Below are 23,016 nucleotides of genomic sequence, written 5' to 3'. Positions count from 1 at the left end.
TGATCTGCAACTACAGGAAACGTTTGGTTGAGGTTATTGCTGCCAAAGGAGGGTCAACCAGTTATTAAGTCCAAAGGTTCACATACTTTTTCCTCCCTGCACTGTGAATGTTTACATGTTATGTGCAATTAAACCATGGCAACATCAAATGTTTGTGTAGTATTATGTTCAGCAGACTGTGTTCTTATATTGTTGTGATTTAGATGACGTTCAGAGCACATTTTATGCCCAATTCATGCAAAACTCCACGTAATCCCAAGGGGTTCACATACTTTTTCTTGCAACTGTGTATATATATATATATATATATATATATATATATATATATATATATATATATATATATATTGTACATTCACATCAGTCCCTAACCCTCAAGGGGTGTACAATCTGAGGTCTCTAACTCACATTCATACATACACATACTAGGGACAATTTAGACAGGAGCCAATTAACCTACCAGCATGTCTTTGGAGCACTAATGGTGCTGGGCAGGAAGGGGTGAACATGAGGGGCAATCAAAGGGTTAACTGTGTGCAGGGAGTGTGTTACTGGGGGGGGGCGGTGTGTGTGGACTTTACTGTAATCACACTGCTCTGGATGGCTGTGCTGCGCACAGCCATCCAGAGCAGTGTGTCCGAGCCGACAGGGAGGAGGACTGTTAGTAAACATAGCAGCCCTCCTCCCCGTCAGAGACCCTCGGTAATCACCGGTCGGGACCCAGTGAATAGCACCACAGGTAGGGCTCACATGCGCCCCCTACCCTTAAATGTAAAATCACATATATATACGTGATTTTGCACACCCCTGCCACCCGTAGCAGTATTTCTGCTATAGGATGGCGGGGATGTGGTTAAAGGATAATGCACTAGGCCAGTGCGCTCTCTGTTTGTTTATTATTTATGCATATAACACCTCCTCCTTACCTTTCAAATACCTTCTGAAAAGCACTGTGATTGGAAGGAGAGAGCCTGAGATCGGTACAGTGGAGATTTCTGCAGATCCTCACCTGGTGTGAAGAACAGGTGCATAGCTCCTGGGTTTTGCAACATGCAGTCGCTAAAGCTGGCCATACATGTGTCAGATGAGAATATTCGTATGAAAAGTCATACAAAAATTCTTTGCTAATTAAGTGAATGGACGAATGACGTTTGAAAATTGTCTTTTGCTTTTAACTTTCGAGTTTAAAATGAATGTAATTTCTGAACGATAACCACATATACTGGCCAAAAATTTGTTTGATCGAGAAATGTTTTCCTTCCTCCCCTTCGAATTTTCCCATCACTGCGGTCGAAAACAAACATCGATTTGACCTCAATAACGATTAGAAAATCAAACAAATATTCTTTAAACAAGAATTCTCAAATGAAAATCTATATGTATATGGCCAGCTTAACACCGTAAAATCTTGACCAGATAGCATAGTGGTGGGAGAGTGTTGTGACGTCTTCTAGGCATCACTCTACCACCAGAACCAAGCCTCTCCGCTGTACCAATCAGCTCCTTAGGCTCTCTCCTTCCAATTCCTGCAGCTCTCCACACAGATAAATGTCAGCATACCTCTCTGAGCCTCAGTGACAAAGAGGACAGTCTCAGAGAGACATGATAACAGTGGAGGCATTGAGGGCCGCATAGGGACAGCCAAAGAGCCAGATGTGGCCCGGGGACTGCAATTTCCCCAGGTCTGATCTAGATGGTATTTCTTCTTCCTGGAGGGAGGGGCGGAGGATCTGTTGTCACACACTGCACAGCACAGAAAGGAGAGTGTAATCTGAGACCTGAGTAGAGGGTATGGACACCCCCCCTCTACACAGTCTCACTGTGAAACATGCACAGCTGAAGCCTCTCAATCACCTGCTGTCTACTGGAGGAGGGCTGTCTCCAAGGATTGCCTGATGTCTGGAAAAACTGTCAGAGGTGACTCCATGCAGTTAGCAGAAGGAGAGCCGACAGGATCCACACTAATTGCTATGGACTGAGGCAAGTGCACACTATGAGGATATGTTTGGTTCATTATTCATTTTAGAAGAAGACCCGAGAACATACTCTCCTATATTTGATGAACATGTGCAACAACTTCATATCTGAATTAATATACAATTTTTCAGAGAACTGTTTGGCAAACACATAGTAAAAGTACCATGCAGCCTGGGAAGTTTTTCCACAGTGGAAATTAGAACCTTTTTATTTTTTTTAGAGAATCTGCCAAATCCAACACTGCTGAACAAATCCATGTATGTTAAGCGTTCCACTGACCAAGCTATGAAGCTGATGTTAATTTAGATACACCTGATAAAGTCTGACCAGTGAGACGTGTAATAAATGCAAATCTATAGTTCAACGTACAGAATATGTGTCTGCTCATGTTGTATATTACGGTTACTGCATTGAATATTATTTATTACAGGTATTTACATGACACTGACATTTTATGCAACGCTTTACATGTACAATATATTCAATTCCTCAGTGTTGCAAAAATAATTGCTAACCCTTAACACACCAAAGTGTCACCTTAAAATCTAAAATAATAAACCAACTTAAAAATAGAAAAATGTTTAAATACAAATAAAAAACAGAATCCACTCAGAAGGATGACCACAAATGTGAGTGTATCTCCACTGTTGTTGTCTTTTCAGTAACCATACACAGAATATAACTGGATTTGTAGGTAAAGTTGATCCAGGGAATATCCGATTGCCTCTCGGGGGATCAGGAATTTTTTCCCCTGCAGGAGCAAATTGGATCATGCTTTGCTGGGTTTTTTTTGCCTTCCTGTGGATCAACTGTGGGTGTAGGATAACTTTTTTTTTCCTATTTAATGGTTGAACTGGATGGACTTTTGTCTTTTTTTGGGCAGACTATGTAACCAAGTTCTTGTAGCAAATACAGAAGCATGCGCAAGGCTGCGCCATTATATCATCACATTACTCACCAAAATAGTGAAAAGACAATAATTACAAATATGATTGTCCTTATAGATGAAAGTCCTAATAAATATAATAGTTCTTAGAAAGAAAAGTCTCATGCAACACCCTGTGTCCAGTGTGAGTGACTTCAATCTTCACCACAGAGCAAATCCCAAAGCCCAGATCTGGGAATTGCACTGTAGTGAAGATTGAAGTCAATGGAGATACTCGGTCTACTTTCATAATGAAGACACAGTGTTACAAGAAAGGGACTTTTCCTTATAAGAACTATATTTATTAGAACTCTTCTCTATAAGGACTATCATATTTATATTTGTGTTTATTGTTTTTTTCACTATTTGGTGATTAATCTGATAATATACAGTGCATATAAAAAGTCTATACACTCCTGTTAAAATGTCAGGTTTCTGTAATGTAAAAAAAAATTAGACAAAGAAATAATTTCAGAACTTCTTTCATCTTTAATGTGACCTATAAACTGTGCAATTGAAAAACAAACTGGGGGGGGGATGGGAGTAAACGTAAAAAAAAATGAAATAATGTGGTTGCATAAGTGTGCACACCCTCTTATAAGCTGTTCTAGTAGGTCTTTCCTGACATTTTCTTAGTCACATCCTACAGCAAAAGCCATGGTCCGCAGAGAGCTTCCTAAGCATCAGAGGGATCTCATTGTTAAAAGGTATCAGTCAGGAGAAGGGTACAAAAGAATCTCCAAGGCATTAGATATACCATGGAACACAGTGAAGACAGTCATCATCGAATGGAGAAAATATGACGCAACATTAACATTACCAATAACTGGATGTCCCTCCAAAATGGATGAAAAGACGAGAAGAAAACTGGTCGGTCTGGGAGGCTGCCAAGAGGCCTACAGCAACATTAAAGGAGCTGCAGGAATATCTGGAAAGTACTGGCTGTGTGGTACATGTGACAACAATCTCCCGTATTCTTCATATGTCTGGGCTATGGGGCAGAGTAACAAGACAGAAGCCTTTTCTTACGAAGAAAAACATCCTAGCTCCGCTAAAAAAAAAACACATCTGAAGTCTCCCAGAAGCATGTGGGAAAATGTGTTATGGTCTGATGAAACCAAGGTTGAACTTTTTGGCCATAATTTCAAAAGATATGTTTGGCACGAAAACAACATTGCACATCGCCAAGAGAACACCATACCCACCGTGAAGCATGGTGGTGGCAGCATCATGCTTTGGGGCGGTTTTTCTTCAGCTGGAACTGGGGCCTTAGGCAAGGTAGAGGGAATTATGAACAGTTCCAAATACCAGTCAATATTGGCACAAAACCTTCAGGCTTCTGCTAGAAAGTGGAACATGAAGAGGAACTTTATCTTTCAGCAACGACCCAAAGCATACATTCAAATCAACAAAGAAATGGCTTCACCAGAAGAAGATGAAAGTTTTGGAATGGCCCAGCCAGAGCCCAGACCTGAATCCGATGGAAAATCTGTGGGGTGATCTGAAGAGGGCTGTGCACAGGAGATGCCCTTGCAATCTGACAGATTTGGAGTGTTTTTGCAAGGAAGAGCGGGCAAATATTGCCAAGTCAAGATGTGCCATGCTGATAGACTCATCCCCAAAAAAACTGAGTGCTGGAATCAAATCAAAAGGTGCTTCAACAAAGTATTAGTTTAAGGGTGTGCACACTTATGCAACCAGATTATTTTAGTTTTTTTATTTTTACTTCCCTCCGCCTAAAAGATTTCAGTTTGTTGTTCAACTGAGTTGTACAGTTTATAGTTCCATTAAAGGTGGGAAAAGTTCTGAAATTATATATCTTTGTCATTTTTTTACATCACAGAAACCTGACATTTTTACAGGGGTGTGTAGGCTTTTTATATCTAGTGTAATTGAACAGCTTTGCACATGCTTGTGTATTTACTATATACAATATACTGTATTTTCGCATCAGTCCCTTCCCTCAAGTCGCTTACAAACTAAGGTCCCTAAATCACGTTGTTACATTCATAGACTAGGCCCAATTCAGCCAATTAACCCACCAGCATGTCTTTGAAGACAAAAGTGCTAATCACATTGCTGCCCCAACTGGATGCTGCCACAGTGATTCCATCTGCAATGCCAGCAGAGGCACATAAAGCACTGTAGTGTTAATTTTTATTCCTAGGAAGATTTTTTCCCATATATTATAGAATCCACTCACATCTTTCATTGGTAATTATTTCCACACTCCCCCACAATTTTTCTAGCCAGGGAGTTTCTCCTGGCGTTCGAAGTTTGCAAGGATCATTTTTAAGACTCCCAGGAGACATCCCTGAACACTGCAATTACTGTTACAAGGAAAGCAGGAAAGGGTATGAAGTATATATAGCATAAAGTGGCAAACCTGGAGTTGCACTTTAATCATCCATCATTTACCAAAAACCAAAATACAATTTTTGGACAGAATGATCCTGCAAGCTTAAAAGCAGGATTAAACTTAAAAACAAGCATTTTTAATTTTTTTCAGGCATTTATATAGCGCCGTCAATTTACGCAGCGCTTTACATATATATTGTACATTCATATCAGTCCCTGCCCTCAAGGAGCTTACAATCTAAGGTCCCTAACTTACATTCATTCATACACATACTAGGACCAGTTTGGGCAGGAGCCATCTAACCTACCAGCATGTCTTTGGAGTGTGGGAGGAAACCAGAGTACCTGGAGAAAACCCATACAAGCACAGGGAGAACATGCAAACTCCAAGCAGGTAGTGCCGTGCTAGGGATTCGAACCACCAAGGGCACTAGTGCTGCCCATATTGCAGTTTACCATTTCTTAGATATGATCGCTGAATTGGCTCTCTTTTTTAGTCTCTCTTTTATTCTCACCTGATGATCCAGCAAATAAGTCTGTTGCTTATCAACTTAACAGAACAAGCTCTCCTGGAAATGTAACCGGTGGGGGGTGACAAACTATTGACAGGGGTGCTTACAACAATCACCTTCAATTTATGTAAAACCTTTATTCCAAAAGGGGAAAAAAAAATTTTGCTGTAAGTATTACCTGGTTGTTTGGCTTCCATTTGTTAGTGTGTTTAAATCTGCTAAGTACATTTAACACTCTCTCCCCCACATCAACAATGCTGCTGTCCAAAGGTGACTCCGCTGCTCCTTCATCCAGAGTAGGGACACTTCAATACAGGAGGTGTGTTACTGTCCGGATTAGCAGGTAAAAACGGAGGGAAAAAAGCCTACAAAATTGAAAACTAATGCAGCCACCATTTAAGTGTTAGTAAGCTGCAATATATTAATTTTTTTATTTTGGGTTCATTACCGCTTTAAATTAAAAATCAGGAATGACGTGACTAATGAACAATACAAATTAAGCTGACATACTATTGTTATGTCTGATTGATTTCTCATAGGATTTGCTGGCCACCAAGAGCAGCTTCAGAGATCCTTTGCTGCCTACATCATCTTTATTTTCTAACTGAAATACAAGGATTTTATTTCCAAACCTCAAACCACAAACCATGTGAGCTTGTATAATATTCTTCCAGTTTTAAGTTGTTTGGCAGGCTAAAGGCTTTCACTATTATAAATATTATTACAGATGTAGATTTGTACGGTCTTACTGCAGCTCATTCAGTAGATTGAAGAGATTAAAACAAATAAGCATACACAGAACATCTCTGCATTACTTGCACCTTTCCCCATGCTTTGTCTCTTTAAAAAACATATTAATTACAGAAAATAACCAATGATCTCACCAGGAATCCTGTGGGTTCTGCACAGTTACAGGGTCTTGAAAAAGTATTCATACCCCTTGAATATTTCCACATTTTGTAATGTTACAAACAAAAACGTAAATGTATTTTCTTGGGCAGCAGCACATGTTCATACAGTATTACGTGCATCCACACTTACAGTGTTCTCTTTGTCCTCCAGCATAGTTCAACAAATACCAGCGAGTAGATGTAAACCTCAGGCATGAAATATGAAAAAAGCATATCTCTCTATAGTGTGTACTTGTCTCATTCCAGGGCACTGAGTGTCATTTCTCTCTGCTGCCTCCTTTCTCTGCTATCAAGAGTCATTCTGAGGAATTTTCCTGACACCAAGAGAAAAATGGTGACAGGGGAGAGCATAGTTTGTGATTGACAGCCTCAGTTCTGTTCCTTTGTGTTGTGTGAAGGGGGGTGTGTCCCTTCCCTCCAATTAGAGAGCTCTTTTTCAGCTCCCCACCCCCCGCTTTTCAGAGCAGAGATATCCTACCCTGTTTCCCCGAAAATAAGACAGTGTCTTATATTAATTTTTGCTCCCAAAGATGCGCTAGGTCTTATTTTCAGGGGATGTCTTATTTTGTCATTGTGTGTCATTTTCATTGTCCCCTCTGATCCTCCTGTGTCATTTTAAGTGATCCCCCTCCCCCCACCCCTGTGCCACTGAACACCTTCACCAGACATCCCCCCCACCCATTTATCAGACATTTCCCCCCTGGGGCCTGCCTGGGGACTGTCACTGGGCTGCCTGGGGCCTGGACCTGGGCTGGAGCAGGGTCTGCCACTGACTGAGAACCTTCAGTCATCATGAGGGCGGTGTCACCAGAGACAGACCAGCACTCACCACCTTCGCCGCGTCCCGTCCGCTCTGATCCTCCTGTTCTTCTACACGCATCTCTCTCCCACTCACTCCGACCTCCGCTCCGCCTCCACACAGCAGTGACGTCACTGGTTGCTAGACGCCAGTAGGGGCGGCCCTAGCAACCAGTTTACGGTAAATTAATTTTCATTAGGAGACAGAGCCTAGGGGGGCCTTATTTTCGGGGGGGGGGGTGCCTTATATTTCACCCAGAAGGAAACCTGTAAGTAGGTCTTATTTTCGGAGGATGTCTTATTTTCGGGGAAACACGGTATGTAAATTCTGCACTTTGCATGAATGTAGGAGAAATATGGCTGTAGATAAACAGGAACAACTTATGTAGGAGGGTTTGTTTCATCTCTGTGCATCACCTGAGGCCAGTCACTTCACTGGGGATATGGAAGGGTTTACAACCACTTTAAATCAGTCAGTAAAGTCTACCTAATGCGGCTGTGATGGTGTGACAAGGATGCTGCACTGCTCCTGAATTCAGAGCAGAGTTGCCACTCTCATCTAGGCTGTGTCTGCTTGTACTACAGAGGAATGAGCTGCAGTCTGTGTCTGGGAGGTGGAGAAAGTTGTTTATTTTATGAGGCTTGTACATCATGTAGTTATAAAGACTTGGCACTTGTTTAGGGTAGCCATATACAACTTAAATTTCAGTTGATTTCTGAAATCCCCAGCTGGATCTAAGCCATTGCCCCTCTACTGAAAAAATGTAAATACTCTATCCAAAAGTACATTTTAAAAAAATATCCAGATGGAGATCTACTTTATTTTGTTTTATGCTACATACTGGCGTCTGTCAAAAAAAAAAAAAATTACAAACTTTGCGGATGTGTTAGTTCACCTCTTAAAAAAATGTTTTTAAAAAAGGTCAACATTCTCACCCCTTCTTGCCCAAGTTCCCAGTGTATTTACATCCTGAGGGTGATGCACTGTCAGTGCCCACGCAGCTGGTGTAGTGGTCCAGGGATTTAATATCTCTGCTCTTATCCTTTCTCATTCTACAGGGCTTCTGGGACAGCTCAGTGCACTTCTGATTGGTTAACGTCAGCACGTGCAGAACAAAGAGAGAGAAAAATGGGGATTTTAAATTCCTGGACCGCTGCAACAGATGCATGGGCATTTCTGAAAAGCTGAACACTTTAAACCTGTATTACAAACAACGCCACCACATTAATAGGTTTTTGAGCATGATGACTCTGCTATAAATCAGATGGGTTAAATCATTTTAATAACGGCTTCTGGCAAGCAGACTGAGCGGATGTTGCTGTTGGTGTCTGGCCAGCTCTAGCCTACACAACAATCTCAGTGTCTGTGTTATGGGTATAACGAACACAATATTAGCTGAATATGCCATGACTGATTGGCTCAGATCCTACTGTACATGTATATAGCTGGATTTGCAGGTAAGATCATTATGCACTCCTTTCGTTCATTTCTAGGATGAAAGAAAATCCACATAGCTGGATATATATACCACTGCAGATACTGTACTAATTTCCCATACTATCTAAAGGATTTTTTTTTTCTTGTCTGTGGAGGTGCGAAAACTGAAAACCCGTAAGTGAACAAAAAACATGCAAGTGCAAAATGCCAACACAAAAAAAGTGCACTTAGTGGTGTACCCCGAAGGGGTAGGACCTCTACCCTGATCCCCCAGGGTGCAAGGCTCCTGACAGGGACAAAGGGTTTCCAACATGGTCCACCTAGCCAAAAGGCCTGGCGGACCCCATTTCTTGTGGCTAGCTTAAGCTGACCACCAAGTACTTGCTCAGGGAGCTCTCCCGAAGACAGACCCTCCAGGAACAGGGGAGGAAGGAACCTAAGGGCTGCACATCCTACCCCTAGACTTCAAGGCAGGCCTGAAGACTCACACCCTCAATCCAAGTGAGAAAAAAAAAAACAACACACACACACACACACACACGAGAAAGGTGACAAACAGTGAGGAAAAATAAATAGATAAATGGCCGTGCAAATGTGCACTGGCTAGGCCCTGAGGCCTGTAGCAAAAACATTTCACTGGACCTAGCCAAAAAGCCTAGCCCTAAAAGGAGCAGTGCAGATAAAGTATTTAGAGCAGTGACCATGTGCACTTTTCACACGTGGGATCCCACCCCATGTGTTACTAAGAGCACCCCTGGGGCAACCACTCCCAGGGGGCACTGCTCCGCGGACTCTCTGCTTCTCCGGCTCCTGGCAAGACAAGGCAGACCTATTCAAATCAGGAGGAACTGGACCCATGCGGGGGGAATTACTCCTGTGCCTCAACAGCCTGTGAGCGCCCCGGTTTCTCTTTCAGCTGGTAATAACCTTCCGAGCCCCCACCATACCAGCAGGGGTACAATACAGCCAGCCGTCCTCACCAAAAGGCAGGAATGATGGTGGAGCACTCCTACTGGACGCTGCTAAGAACAGATACTACACCTTAGCCAAAAGGCTGAGACATCTAAGGAAAACCATACATTATGCAATTTTCTTTCCTTCAACACTGACTGTGTTGATGGGGGAATTCCCCCCCCCCCGCAGTGCTATTGTGTTTTACTGATGGAGTGCTCAGGGAGTTTTCCCTGCCAGCAAAACACAATGCATTAGTGTTGCCGGCTTATAGCCAACGGCACTAATCATTCGGGAAAAAACAGACAGATTGGTTGTACTCATGTCAATCGATGGATCGACTTGTGTAAAACCAAGGTGCCTAGTGCCTATACATGGGATGAAATTAGTCCGGTCTGTGCTGAACCAGCTGGATTTCGATCCATGTATGGCTGGCTTACGTTTATAACAATAAGGAAAGAAAGACCCATGCAAGTACCCATAAACCAGGTACAAATGATCTCACTTTGCTGATATCTGCCATATGTAAGGATACCTAAAATTCTGCAGCAAGCACTTCTGATCAAATATGGTCCCTGTAGATAGAATGCTGTGTTCTCTAATAGATCTCTGTACATTGTGTAACTTCACAGACGATATCCAGTAAGCTGACAAAACTGACGAATGAAGCTCATTCCCTGACACCCCTCTTCTCTACTTTCCCCTCCCCCCCTTCTTCATTATTTCCTTTTTTTTTTCTTTTTTAACATTTGACTGTAAAATTTCTCAAAGTGGAACTATACTCACCTTGCAGCAATGTGACGTTGTGGAGCATCCTACCAGCTGCCGACAGACAAAGCCTGCCTGCTCACCCATTTTTGTTTATCACCTAAAGTTCCACTTTAACAGATGAAATGACTGCATCGTTCTGTACCACTATATGATCCTTTGGGGTGAATTTATATATTTATTTATTATATATGTTCCTGCGATAGTGTCTTAAGCTGGAAAGCTTTAACACATATATAGATAATGGCAAAAGCATTAGATGCTGACCTACTGACACTCCCTGTTTTCTGATGTTGGCTGTATTGTGTATTTTTTTTTTTTTTTTAAATATTTATTAATTTTCCATGTAAAATACATATTTCTTCATTACTCTCATATACATACAAAACCATCAGATATGTCCCTTTCTATCTTTATTCCATTACCCCTAACAACTTTTTAAAACCCCCACCCACCCCAGTGTATGGATATCTTATTACTGTACCCTATTTTGAAGGATTTAAAGAGTGTGCCTCATTCTATAGGCTGCAGATTTACACTTTTATACGCTGGTACTTTAAATGCATGTTATATTGTATTGTAAGATGGTGGGCTTATACTCTTCTAGTATATGCAAAAAATTACACGATGTACACGATTCTTACAGTTGCAGAAGGTTTTTTTTAACCTTAATGCCTTCTGGGTGCAGTTCCCCCCCCATGCCCCCACCCTGCCCCCCTAATACTTACCTGAGCCCCATCTCAATCCAGCAATGTAAATGAGAGCCAGGTCTCGACCAGGTCTCTCAATCCTCACACAGCAGCAGGAGCCAGTGGGCCAAGCCACGCTCTGTGTGTGTGAATAGACAAAAAAAAAAAGACACAAAAAGAAGAGGATTGGGACTGCTGTGTGCAAAACCATTGCACAGAGCAGGTAAGTATACCAGGTTTGTTATTTAGAATCAGTTTAAATTATCAATAAAAATATTCTGAAACAGAAAATTCTACAGCAAATGCAATATGATGTTACACTCTTAACAGTCTGTCCCCTGCCTGATGGCCAGTTTGTCACATGCCTGATGAAGGGGTCCTGCGAAAAGGTTGCCTTGCTGTAACTATGTGATTGTTCATTAGAAGTTTTGGACCCATATTGGTGATCCTCGGTGTGCTGGTGACATTTTCCCTTGCTGATTCTGCTCAGTTCCAGCGGAAGGTCGCCTCAGCACCCACTTATACACAGCCATTTTTATCACAGGAACGTGTGCATTTGGATTGTACACTTACACTCTTAACAGTCTGTCCCCTGTTGCTACCAATCCAGACTTGAGGTTTTGCTCCAGTCTGCCCCTCACTGCAGTTTTTCACCTTTTTTTAAAAGGTAAAAGTAGTTCTATTGATGGGCATATAAAGCCAATCCCTTTAATGTAGCTCCTTCCTATTACCCAGCATTAACCACTTGCCTACCGGGCACTTTACCCCCTTCGTGCCCAGACCAATTTTCAGCTTTCAGCGCTCTCATACTTTGAATGACAATTGCGCTGTCATGTAACACTGGACCCAAACTAAATTTTTATAATTTTTTTTGAGACAAATAGAGCTTTCTTTTGGTGGTATTTAATGACCACTGGGGTTTTTATTTTTTACTTAAACTAAAAAAGACCAAAAATTGACAAAAAAAGTTTCTTAGTTTCTGTTATAAAGTTTTGTAAATAAGTAATTTTTCTCCTTCAGTAATGTGCACTGCTTGGCTGAACTGATGGGCACTGATGCAGAGTCACTGATGGGCACTGATGCAGAGTCACTGATGGGCACTGATGAGGCTGCATGATGGGCACTGTTAGGCAGCACTGATTAACTGATGGGCACTGATTGCCAGCACAGATGGGCACTATTGGCCGCACTGATGGGGCTACACTGATCACCAGGACACTGATGATCAGTGTAGATGTTCCCCTGCGAAATGCCGCTTACCGGCTCTCCTCTCTTTCATGCACTGTCAGTGTGAGGAGAGGACTGCCGATAACCGGCATTTCCTATTTACCCAGTGATCAGCTGTGATTGGACACAGCTGGTCACATGGTAAAAGCAGCTGTGATTGGCCCATTCTGTAGTCAGCTGTGTCAGAAGAACTACCCGGCAGCGCTGTAGCCATCTTTTGGCTATAGCGTGGTCGGGATCTGGTTAAAAGAGAACTTTGGGATTCTTAAAAAAATAATAGAATATATATACATATACACACACACATATGGGCTCTCTACTGGAATAATCAGAGATGGTGGGGTGCATGTGCAGAAGGTACACTAACTGCACAGGAGGATATCGTAGAAGAGGCTGTACAGCGTTAGGTGAAGATCACAGTGGAATGGGGTTACAGGAACACTTAGCAGTGAGTCAGTACAGATCTGCACTTTAATGAATGGCCACAGATGTAAGATCTATCATAAAAAAACAGGAAATAAAAGATCTGTTGTCCTCAATCGATCTCTGACAGGATCTCCTGTGAACTTTCCACAACTCACTGAATGTGAATGGATGTAGTACATGTGCAGTAAACAATTACCGTATTTTTCGCTCCATAAGACGCACCTGACCATAAGACGCACCTAGGTTTTAGAGGCAGAAAACAGGAAAAAAAATATTCTGAACTAATGGACTGCAGACATAGTACAGGAGATGACCAGAGACTGCGGACACAGTACAGGAGATGACCAGAGACTGCAGACACAGTACAGGAGATAACCAGAGACTGCGGACATAGTACAGGAGATGACCAGAGACTGCGGATATAGTACAGGAGATGACCAGAGACTGCGGACACAGTACAGGGATGACCAGAGACTGCGGACACAGTACAGGGATGACCAGAGACTGCGGACACAGTACTGGGATGACCAGAGACTGCGGACAGCACAGGGATGACCAGAGACTGCGGACAGCACAGGGATGACCAGAGACTGCGGACAGCACAGGGATGACCAGAGACTGCGGACAGCACAGGGATGACCAGAGACTGCGGACAGCACAGGGATGACCAGAGACTGCGGACAGCACAGGGATGACCAGAGACTGAGGACAGCACAGGGATGACCAGAGACTGCGGACAGCACAGGGATGACCAGAGACTGCGGACAGCACAGGGATGACCAGAGACTGCGGACAGCACAGGGATGACCAGAGACTGCGGACAGCACAGGGATGACCAGAGACTGCGGACAGCACAGGGATGACCAGAGACTGCGGACAGCACAGGGATGACCAGAGACTGCGGACAGCACAGGGATGACCAGAGACTGCGGACAGCACAGGGATGACCAGAGACTGCGGACAGCACAGGGATGACCAGAGACTGCGGACAGCACAGGGATGACCAGAGACTGCGGACAGCACAGGGATGACCAGAGACTGCGGACAGCACAGGGATGACCAGAGACTGCGGACAGCACAGGGATGACCAGAGACTGCGGACAGCACAGGGGATGACCAGTGACTGCGGACAGCACAGGGGATGACCAGTGACTGCGGACAGCACAGGGATGACCAGAGACTGCGGACAGCACAGGGATGACCAGAGACTGCGGACAGCACAGGGATGACCAGAGACTGCGGACAGCACAGGGATGACCAGAGACTGCGGACAGCACAGGGATGACTGCTGACCTTTGGGGAGGGGGGGGGGGAGCGGGTACCTGAATTTGACAGATACCCGCTCCCACTTCCGCGGAGTTGTTCTTTCATCTTACCTGTTCCTCTATCCAGCCGCACGCTGTCTTCCCGGCTTCTGTAATGGCGCTCGACATGACAGCCGGGTGCCCAGTGCGCATGAGCGAGAAGCACTTGCGCTTTGTGATTGGTCCGGCGGCTTCTGGGATCTGTCATGTGTCCCAGGTGCCGCCTTACCATTCACAAAAAGCACTGTTTCTTGCGCATGCGCATGCACACTTGGCACCCGGCTGTCATGCCCACACTACAGAAGCCGGGAAGACCGCGCCGCTGGATAGAGGAACGGGTAAGATGAAAGAACAACTCCACGGAAGTGGGAGCGGGTACCTGCAAATTCAGGTACCCGCTCCCCCTCCCTCCCCAAAGGTCAGCAGTCATCTCTATAAGGTCCCGCTGTAGAGCTGAGCGGCCGGCCCGGTATTCTGACACGGCGGCAGTGGAAATACCGGACCGGCCGCTCCATATTCGCTTCATAAGACGCACTGACATTTTCCCCCCTTTTTTGGGGGGAAAAAAGTGCCTCTTATGGAGCGAAAAATACGGTAGTTCCTATTCCTATGACATCTTGGAACATCTCTGTGAGAAATAACGAGTGAATCTGAACGAAAAGCTTGGTCCAGTTATCTTGCGTGATGCCATTCTGTGTAAAACAGGTTGCTTATACTGGATTTGTAAGGCCGCCTTTAAAGCATTTGTATTGGCAAAATCCAAACCTCCTGCACTATAGAGCACGTCCCAAAATGTTTTTTACCTCGTTCTTAAGCTATAGAACTTCTGCAGGACAACTCCAGGGAGCTTAGTTCCTACTGATGTAGGCTCGCCCTCAGAACTACACCTCCCAAGAGCCCCTTCCTTATAGGCAGGCACCTGGCAGTCAAGCCAGTATCACTGTTTTGCGGCAAAAAGACATTGAGGTTATCATGTGCCAAGGAAAAGAGTGGGGTGAGGGATAGGTGGAGTTATGTAGACCAGCCAAGGCTGACAACAGTGCTTGGAATTCTTGTGCAGCAGAGGAAGTATTGTCATCCAACAATAGGAGGCAAAGAGTTTACTGGACTTCTGGCAGGTGACCAGGTAATATCTATTTCTGCTGCGTTTTTAAAGGGATGAAACATGCAGGTTTTTAAAAAAATTTTAGACATACACTCTAAAGCAGTTTTTCCAACCAGAAAATGGAAGCCTGTGTGCATGCACCTCTTGTTGATGATGGGGATTTATTCACTCTCAAATCCCTGAACAGTGGTCTAAAATGAGGGGCTAAGTAGTGGATCAGAGCTTCTGGATCTTTTCTGAAAAAAGGGAGCTTGGCCCTGGCAACCAATTAAAGGCAAATTATGTACTCCGGCTACCCCTACCTGTGGGAGGGCTGGCCGGACAGCAGGCATGATCTCGCTGCACCCTCTAGCACCACTCATAGAGGAGCACTTTGTTATCATGAGTTCCCAGCAAAGAATGGAGGAGAACAACAGCAGGTGGAGCATGCCAATGACCGACACTACCACTAGGGGGAAACAATAGTCACCAGGACAGGTCTTCTAAGGCATCCAACCAAAGTCAACGACCATCTGCCTCATCTCACAGATGTTAATTCATTTCACATATATTGGGATATGGGTATCAGGCATCATGTCATGACGTCAACATGACAACATGACGGAAAAGCTTAGTCACCCGCCTTAAGGCTCTTGTTTGCCTTGACTTGTGCCAGGGTAAAGCATGGGTGCAGGGGGACCTCAGCCATCTAGCAACAAGGTGACAAGCACTCACAGACTTTTTCCATTTTTCACATCGACAAAAAAAAAAAAAAAAAAAAAAAAGCTTAAAAGCCTGTAAAAGCAGCATTTTTTAGCTCCAATGTGCATGAGGCCTAAGGGTTCCAGCACATTGGGATTAAAAAAACGTTGCTTCTACAGGAGTTTTGTGTTTGCCTGTAGAAGCAGCTCAATGTTATCCTATGTGTCCATTCACATTGGGATATTTAGGGGCATAGTTTATACTCGGTGTTTAGCATTTTTATCTGCCAGAAAACATTTTTTCTGCCTCTAAAACACTTTTTTTTTTCTTCAGCCAGTAGAAGCAGCTCAATGTTCTTCTATAAGTCCAGGTACATTAGAGCTTTTAGAGGCATATTTCATGCAGAGAGTTAAGAGGCACAAGAAAACCCCCATGACAAGAGCGTTTTTGAGAGGAATATTCAGGCAGAAAAAAAAAAAAAAAAAAAAAAGTCAGTCGGTGTTTTCAAGTGTACATTGAAAAAAAAAAAAAAAGGGAGGAATGTTTTGGGGAAAAAAGCCTTGAAAAGCAAATGCCCATAAACTCTTATAAACTGTTGTGCAATACCAGCTGCTATGAGCATTTTTCTGCCAGAGGTTTTGGCATTTTTTTCTGCTCCTAGTGTGCATGATACCTAAATCTCTCCATGGCTTCAGGAAATTGTACATGTACTTTCATCTGATAAGCCTTTTACACAAAATAAACCACTTACAGTGTTCAAAGATGCTGAGCGCCCGCAAAAAATTCAGTTTCTGCAAAACAGACAGCAGCTCTCCCACTCTGCCATTCCTGTGCATCCAGTTCCACATGACCGCTTCTGTTCGGTTGCGCTGGTGTCCCTGCTTTTCCAGGAGGCGAAGAGCCGTCTGGTCAACTATGATCATGGAAGCTGAAAAATAGATGATTGCATGAAATACCTCAACATCTAGAAAGCCATGCTTTATACCACAGATTCTTATTATAGGTACTACTTGTGACGGACGCGGTGTCAGACCCCCAGCCCTTCTCACCAACTTATGACCAAAGGACTAGCCAATCTAAAACCACGCTGTCACGTGCGTAACAATGCCACGCTCAGCTGCACCCTGCACAAAGATTTTCCAGCTAATGGACCACAATCTATGTGCCGCAGCCTGAGAGCGATTGTTACTGGGTCAGGTTAATCACGCAATTAACCCTTCACACTGCCACCACCATCTTTTTGTACAGAGTAGGAGGAAACTCGCCAATATTAACAATAACACTATGATGTTTGAATAAGCGTCTGTATACACACTGTCACTGCAGGCAGATGTATACAGAAGTTTAAAACACACAGTAGCGCTTGTCAGAGATAGGATTCTTAGTTTGCATTACAGAGCTTTAGAAACAGTTCAACACTTTTCCGATAATAGATGTAGCCAATATATATATATATATATATATATATATATATACATACATATACACACACACAGAGAACAATACCACAACAGAGAGATAACAGAAAGAAGTTTAGAGAGGTAGAATACTTGCCAGAGTACTTGGTTTAAGCAGCTTCAAGGGTCCTGAGCAAAAGAGTGCCTTTTCTCCCAAAGTTTGTTCCTGATGTTAAAAGGGAAATCTCTTCAACTTACTGCTCCAAGCATAACAGCCTTTTTCTAGGAACCCAGCAGGGTGTCTCCTTAAAGCAGAGAACCAATCGCCTCATTTGGGGAGGGGTGTTTTAGGCAGGGAACTCAGGCTATGACCAAATCCCTCGCAGTTTATATCATGGTCAATAACCTTCCCTAGGTACATGTAGCAACCTAGTCACTAGTAGATTAATATGCAAAATGATATCCTGAACATCCAGACATCAAATATGCCATATTTTACTATTTCAGCTAGAACTATATGGCTTCCTACTCTCCTGTAGATTTTAACTAGGGGTGTAAGATATCAGGCGACTCGCATTAAAATGACCACTCTGAATATATGTTATATATATAATGTTTTGCTTTATGGTATGTAATACGTAAGAGAAAAGTGTTTTCACATGGGATATATGTTTTACTGCTATCCTGGAATGCTTTTGAAGTTCAGTGACTGCCGGGTTTATGGCTTTACAATCAGCTTCAGAGAAAGAGTTTGCCAGACACCCTGGCATCAGCTAATTGGGTTTACAACCATGAAGGATATCCAACTGTGTCCTGTGCACTTCTGAACCCAGCACACAAGGACCACGTGTCACTCAACAGAGAGGCAGGGGGGAGCTGATTAGGAGTGAGAAATGATACAAGATGGAGGGTCTTTACCAAAATGGATGTTTGCGTCCATATTTGTACGTACAATTGCTACACTACTAGCACAATTTCATTCAGCCAACACAGAGCAAAGTGAAGCACAGAGGTTATGCAAGAATATAAAATGGCCATCAGTAATTTATGGCAACCAATCACAGATCAGCTTTCATCTATGCAATGATATTAAAGGATTGTCCACCTTTTGAAAAAAAAAAAAAAAAATACATGCACTCATTAATGAAAGAATTTGTGTTTTTTTTTTTCTTTTTTGCACTGGCGCCTGAAAAGTATTGAAACCACAAATAAATTAGCACGTTGCAGGTGCAATGTACAGGCCCCTGCAAACTATTCCCCCTATTCCTTCGGTTACGAGGCTAGAGGTAACCAGTGGACTTCAAGAGCATTGACATCATTACACTTATGCTGCACTGAGGTCCACGTTTTCCTCTGCTGCAGTGGCAGTAGGTGGCTGCTAAAGGTTGCAGCACATCACCTCCCTTGTTCTGGATGTACAACTGGCCAAAGGGCATAACCATCCATCACCACCCTAGAAGAAAGAATAAATCCTTTGCTTTTGGGATTTGTGATGGAAGGGAAGCATGAAGATAACTTTTGATTTCTCATTTATGGGTATGAGACTACACCTTCCCTTGTTTGCACAAAATACTGCAAAAACCATTGCCATTACACATAACTTTGCTTATGAGCACTGTGGCTAAATGGTTAGCACTTCTGCCTGGCAGCACTAGGGTTGTCGGTTCAAATCCCAACTATGGCACCAACTGCCTGGAGTTTGCATGTTCTTTCTGTGCCTGTGTGGCATTCCCTCAGGTACTCAAGTTTCCTCCCACACTCCAAAGACATACTAGTAGTAGGTTAAATGGCTCCTGTCTAAATTGACCCCATTATGTGTGTGTGTGTGTGTGTGTGTGTATGTATATATATATATATATATATATATATATATGTGTGACCTTAGATTGTATGCTTCTTGAGAGTTAGAGACTGATCTGAATGTAACTAAATAAATAAACTTTAAAAATAAAACACACACACACATATATATATACACTATATTGCCAAAGGTATAGGGACGCCAGCCTTTACACGCATATGAACTTTAATGGCATCCAGTTTTAGTCTGTAGGGTCCAATACTGAGTTGGCCCCGCCCTTTGCAGCTATAACAGCTTCAACTCTTCTGGGAAGACCGTTCACAAGGTTTAGGAGGGTGTCTATGGGAAGGTTGGACCATTCTTCCAGAAGCACATTTGTGAGGTCAGGCACTGATGTCGGATGAGGAGGCCTGGCTCACAGTCTCTGCTCTAATTCATCCCAAAGGTGTTCTGTGGGGTTAAGGTCAGGACTCTGTGCAGGCCAGTCACGTTCCTCCACCCCAAACTCGTGCATCCATGTCTGTATGGACCTGGCTTTGTGCACTGGTGCTCAGTCATGTTGGAACAGGAAGGGGCCATCCCAAATTGTTCTCACAAAGTCGGGAGCATGAAATTGTCCAAAATGTCTTTGTATGTGGACTGCCAGACAGAGAAGCGTGATTCGTCACTCCAGAGAACATGTCTCTACTGCTCTAGAGTCCAGTGGCGGCGTGCTTTACACCACTGCATCCGACGCTTTGCATTGCACTTGGTTACGTAAGGCTTGGATGCAGCTGCTCAACCATGGAAATCCATTCCATCAAGCTCTCTACGCACTGTTGTTGTGCCAATCTGAAGGATACACCAAGTTTGGAGGTTTTTAGCTATTGACTCTGCAGACAGTTGGCGACTTCTGGGCATTGTGTGCTTCTGCATGCGCTGACCCCGCTCTGACATTTTACGTGGATTACCACTTGGTGGCTGAGTTGCTATTTCCATTTTGTTATAATACCACTAACAGCCGACTGTGGCATATTTAATAGCAAGGAAATTTCATGGATGGACTTGGCAACATGGTACCACACTTGAATTCATTGAGCTCCTGAGAGCGACCCATTATTTCACAAATGTTAGTAGAAGCAGTCTGCATGCCTAGGTGATTGGAACACCTGTATCCAATGATTTGGAGGGGTGTTCCAATACTTTTGGCAATATAGTGTGTGTATACATGCACACACACATTATATATATATATATATATATATATATATATATACACACACACACACACACACACACACACACACACACACACATATACACACACTACTCCAAAAAATTTAAAGAAACACTTTTTAAGTATAGCATCAAATCAGTGAAATATATGGAATACTGTGATATTGATGTGGTCAGGTAAGTAGCAGAGAGGGTTGTTAATCAGTTTCAGCTGCTTTGTTGTTAATGAAATTAACAACAGGTGCATTAGATGGGCAACAATGAGATGACCCCAAAACAGGAATGCTTTTACAGGTGGAGGCCACTGACATTTTTTACTTACTCATCTTTTGACTGTTTTTCACTAGTTTTGCATTTGACTAGGGTCAGTGTCACTTCTGGTAGCATGAGGCCATACCTGGACCCTACAGAGGTTGCACAGGCAGTCCAACTCTTCCAGGATGGCACATCAATATGTGCCATTGCCAGAAAGTTTGCTGTGTCTCCCAGCACAGTCTCAAGAGCATGGAGGAGATTCCAGGAGAGGCAATTACTCTAGGAGAGCTGGACAGGGCCGTAAAAGGTCCTTAACCCATCAGCAGGACCGTTATCTGCTCCTTTGTGCAAGGAGGAACAGGATGAGCACTGCCAGAGCCCTACAAAATGACCTCCAGCAGGCCACTGGGGTGAATTTCTCTGACTAAACAATAAGAAACAGACCTCATGAGGGTAGCCTGAGGGCCAAACGTCCTCTAGTGGGCCCTGTGCTCACTGCCTGGCACTACAGAGCTGAATTGGTATTTGCCATTGAACCCCAGAATTGGCAGGTCCACCACTGGCACCCTGTGCTTTTCACAGATGAGAGCAGGTTCACCCTGAGCACATGTGACAGACTTGAAAGGTTCTGGAGAAGCCGTGGAGAACGTTCTGTTGCCTGTAACATGGTTCAGCATGACCGTTTTGGTGGTGGGTCAGTGATGGTCTGGGGAGGCATATCCATGGAGGGACGCACAGACCTCTACAGGCTAGACAATAGCACCTTGACTGCCATTAGGTATCGGGATGAAATCCTTGGACTCATTGCCAGACTCTACACTGGTGCAGGGGGTCCTAGGTTCCTCCTGGTGCACAACAATGCCCGGTCTCATGTGGTGAGAGTATGCCGGCAGTTCTTGGAGGATGAAGGAATTGATACCATCGAATGGCCCCCACGCTCACCTGACCTAAATCTAATAGAACACCTTTGGGATGTCATGTTTCGGTCCATCCGACGATGCCAGGTTGCACCTCAGACTGTCCAGGAGCTCAGTGATGCCCTGGTCCAGATCTGGGAGGACATACCCCAGGACACCATCCGTCGTCTCATTAGGAGTATGCCCCAACGTCGTCAGACATGCATACAAGCACGTGTGGGCCATACAAACCACTGAGGACCATGCAATGAAATTTGGCACAATGGACTAGCCTGCTGTATTGATTTTTGGAGTGTCTTTGAATTCAGTCCTCTGTAGGTTGATAATTTTCATTAATGGGCATCCTTACGTTTCTAACATGTGTGTGTGTGTCTCTGTTCTTTCATGAAATGCAGAGTGAGTCTACTCAGACAAGATGTTGTTTATCACTGCAGGAAGTGTCAGAGCATACAAGTATTTGCAACAATAAAGGTGACAGCAATGTGTTTCAGCCTACATGGGTCTTGATCACACCTACAGTTTTAGTGTACTGTCAATACACTACAGGAAGTGTCAAAGCTTTGCCTGTCAGAATAGGCTGTTGCTTAAAGGGTAATCCCTCTTTTGTGGGGTGAAAAATATAGCAAAGAAAAAAAATAATGCTGCACATACAAGTGCTACACAAGCCATATTGTAATCTACAGTTATAACAAATGACCTTTCCTTTTGAATCTGCAGCACTGTAGTCTTCTGTAAAATTCAAAGCAATATGGCAACCTGAAGGCGTTCTGTACACAGCAGGTGTACAGAACATCCCCAAAAATGTAATTTCCTGCTTGTGTGACTGGTCTGCACTAAGATAAAAATCAGATTTTAGGCATCCTCTGCAACAAAAATTTCAGTTTTGGTGAAAGATACTCCCAAATGGCTAATCACTTCTAAAAGGGATGCCGACGCTGCAACTTTGCTAGGGCATTGGCTGGTTCATAATGAAAAAAAGTCACTCCCATACAGAATAACGCTGCACACAACAAACCGCTTTTTCGTCAGAAGTGAAACAGGTAGGAATCTGCAACAAAGTTTGTTAAAATCATCACCCAGAAGGACTGTTTTTTTTTCCTTAAACTGGAGTTACTCTTTTACAAAACTGCTTTCAGTTACCTTGGCATATAGATAAGGTGGCACAGTAAAAACTGCTGAGATGTCCAAAGCTGCAAATGTACAGATCATTGACATTCTCAGAACCAAAAATCAAAAAAAGTATTGCCACACAATTCTAGATTTTACCAACTTCTTCACTGCGGCCTATATAAGGACAAACATCTAAATCCAAGTTCTTCTTCAACAATGAACAACTCAAGACCCTTTATAGGAATGATTAT

At 43.5% G+C, this 23,016-nt stretch overlaps 1 protein-coding gene across 3 annotated transcripts in view; it reads right to left on the bottom strand.

Moving 5' to 3' along the window:
- Positions 1–23,016, bottom strand: part of IRAK1 (interleukin 1 receptor associated kinase 1) — a 135,431-nt gene that overhangs the window by 54,009 nt on the left and 58,406 nt on the right. For 2 of the 3 annotated variants that reach the window (XM_089669166.1, XM_089669165.1), the window contains exon 2: positions 16,822–16,998. The exons of the other annotated variant lie outside the window; for it this stretch is intronic. In XM_089669166.1, coding sequence (XP_089525292.1) covers positions 16,822–16,998 — 177 coding nt within the window. The remainder of the gene's footprint in view (positions 1–16,821; positions 16,999–23,016) is intronic. 3 annotated transcript variants of the gene reach the window in all.

This window comes from Staurois parvus, unplaced genomic scaffold, assembly GCF_062004578.1.
Source record: "Staurois parvus isolate SC_StPar_1 unplaced genomic scaffold, SC_StPar_1.0 ptg000068l, whole genome shotgun sequence".
In the NCBI taxonomy this organism is placed as follows: domain Eukaryota; kingdom Metazoa; phylum Chordata; class Amphibia; order Anura; family Ranidae; genus Staurois; species Staurois parvus.
Note: the sequence above shows the minus strand (reverse complement) of the source record. Positions and strands in the feature narration are given on the sequence as shown.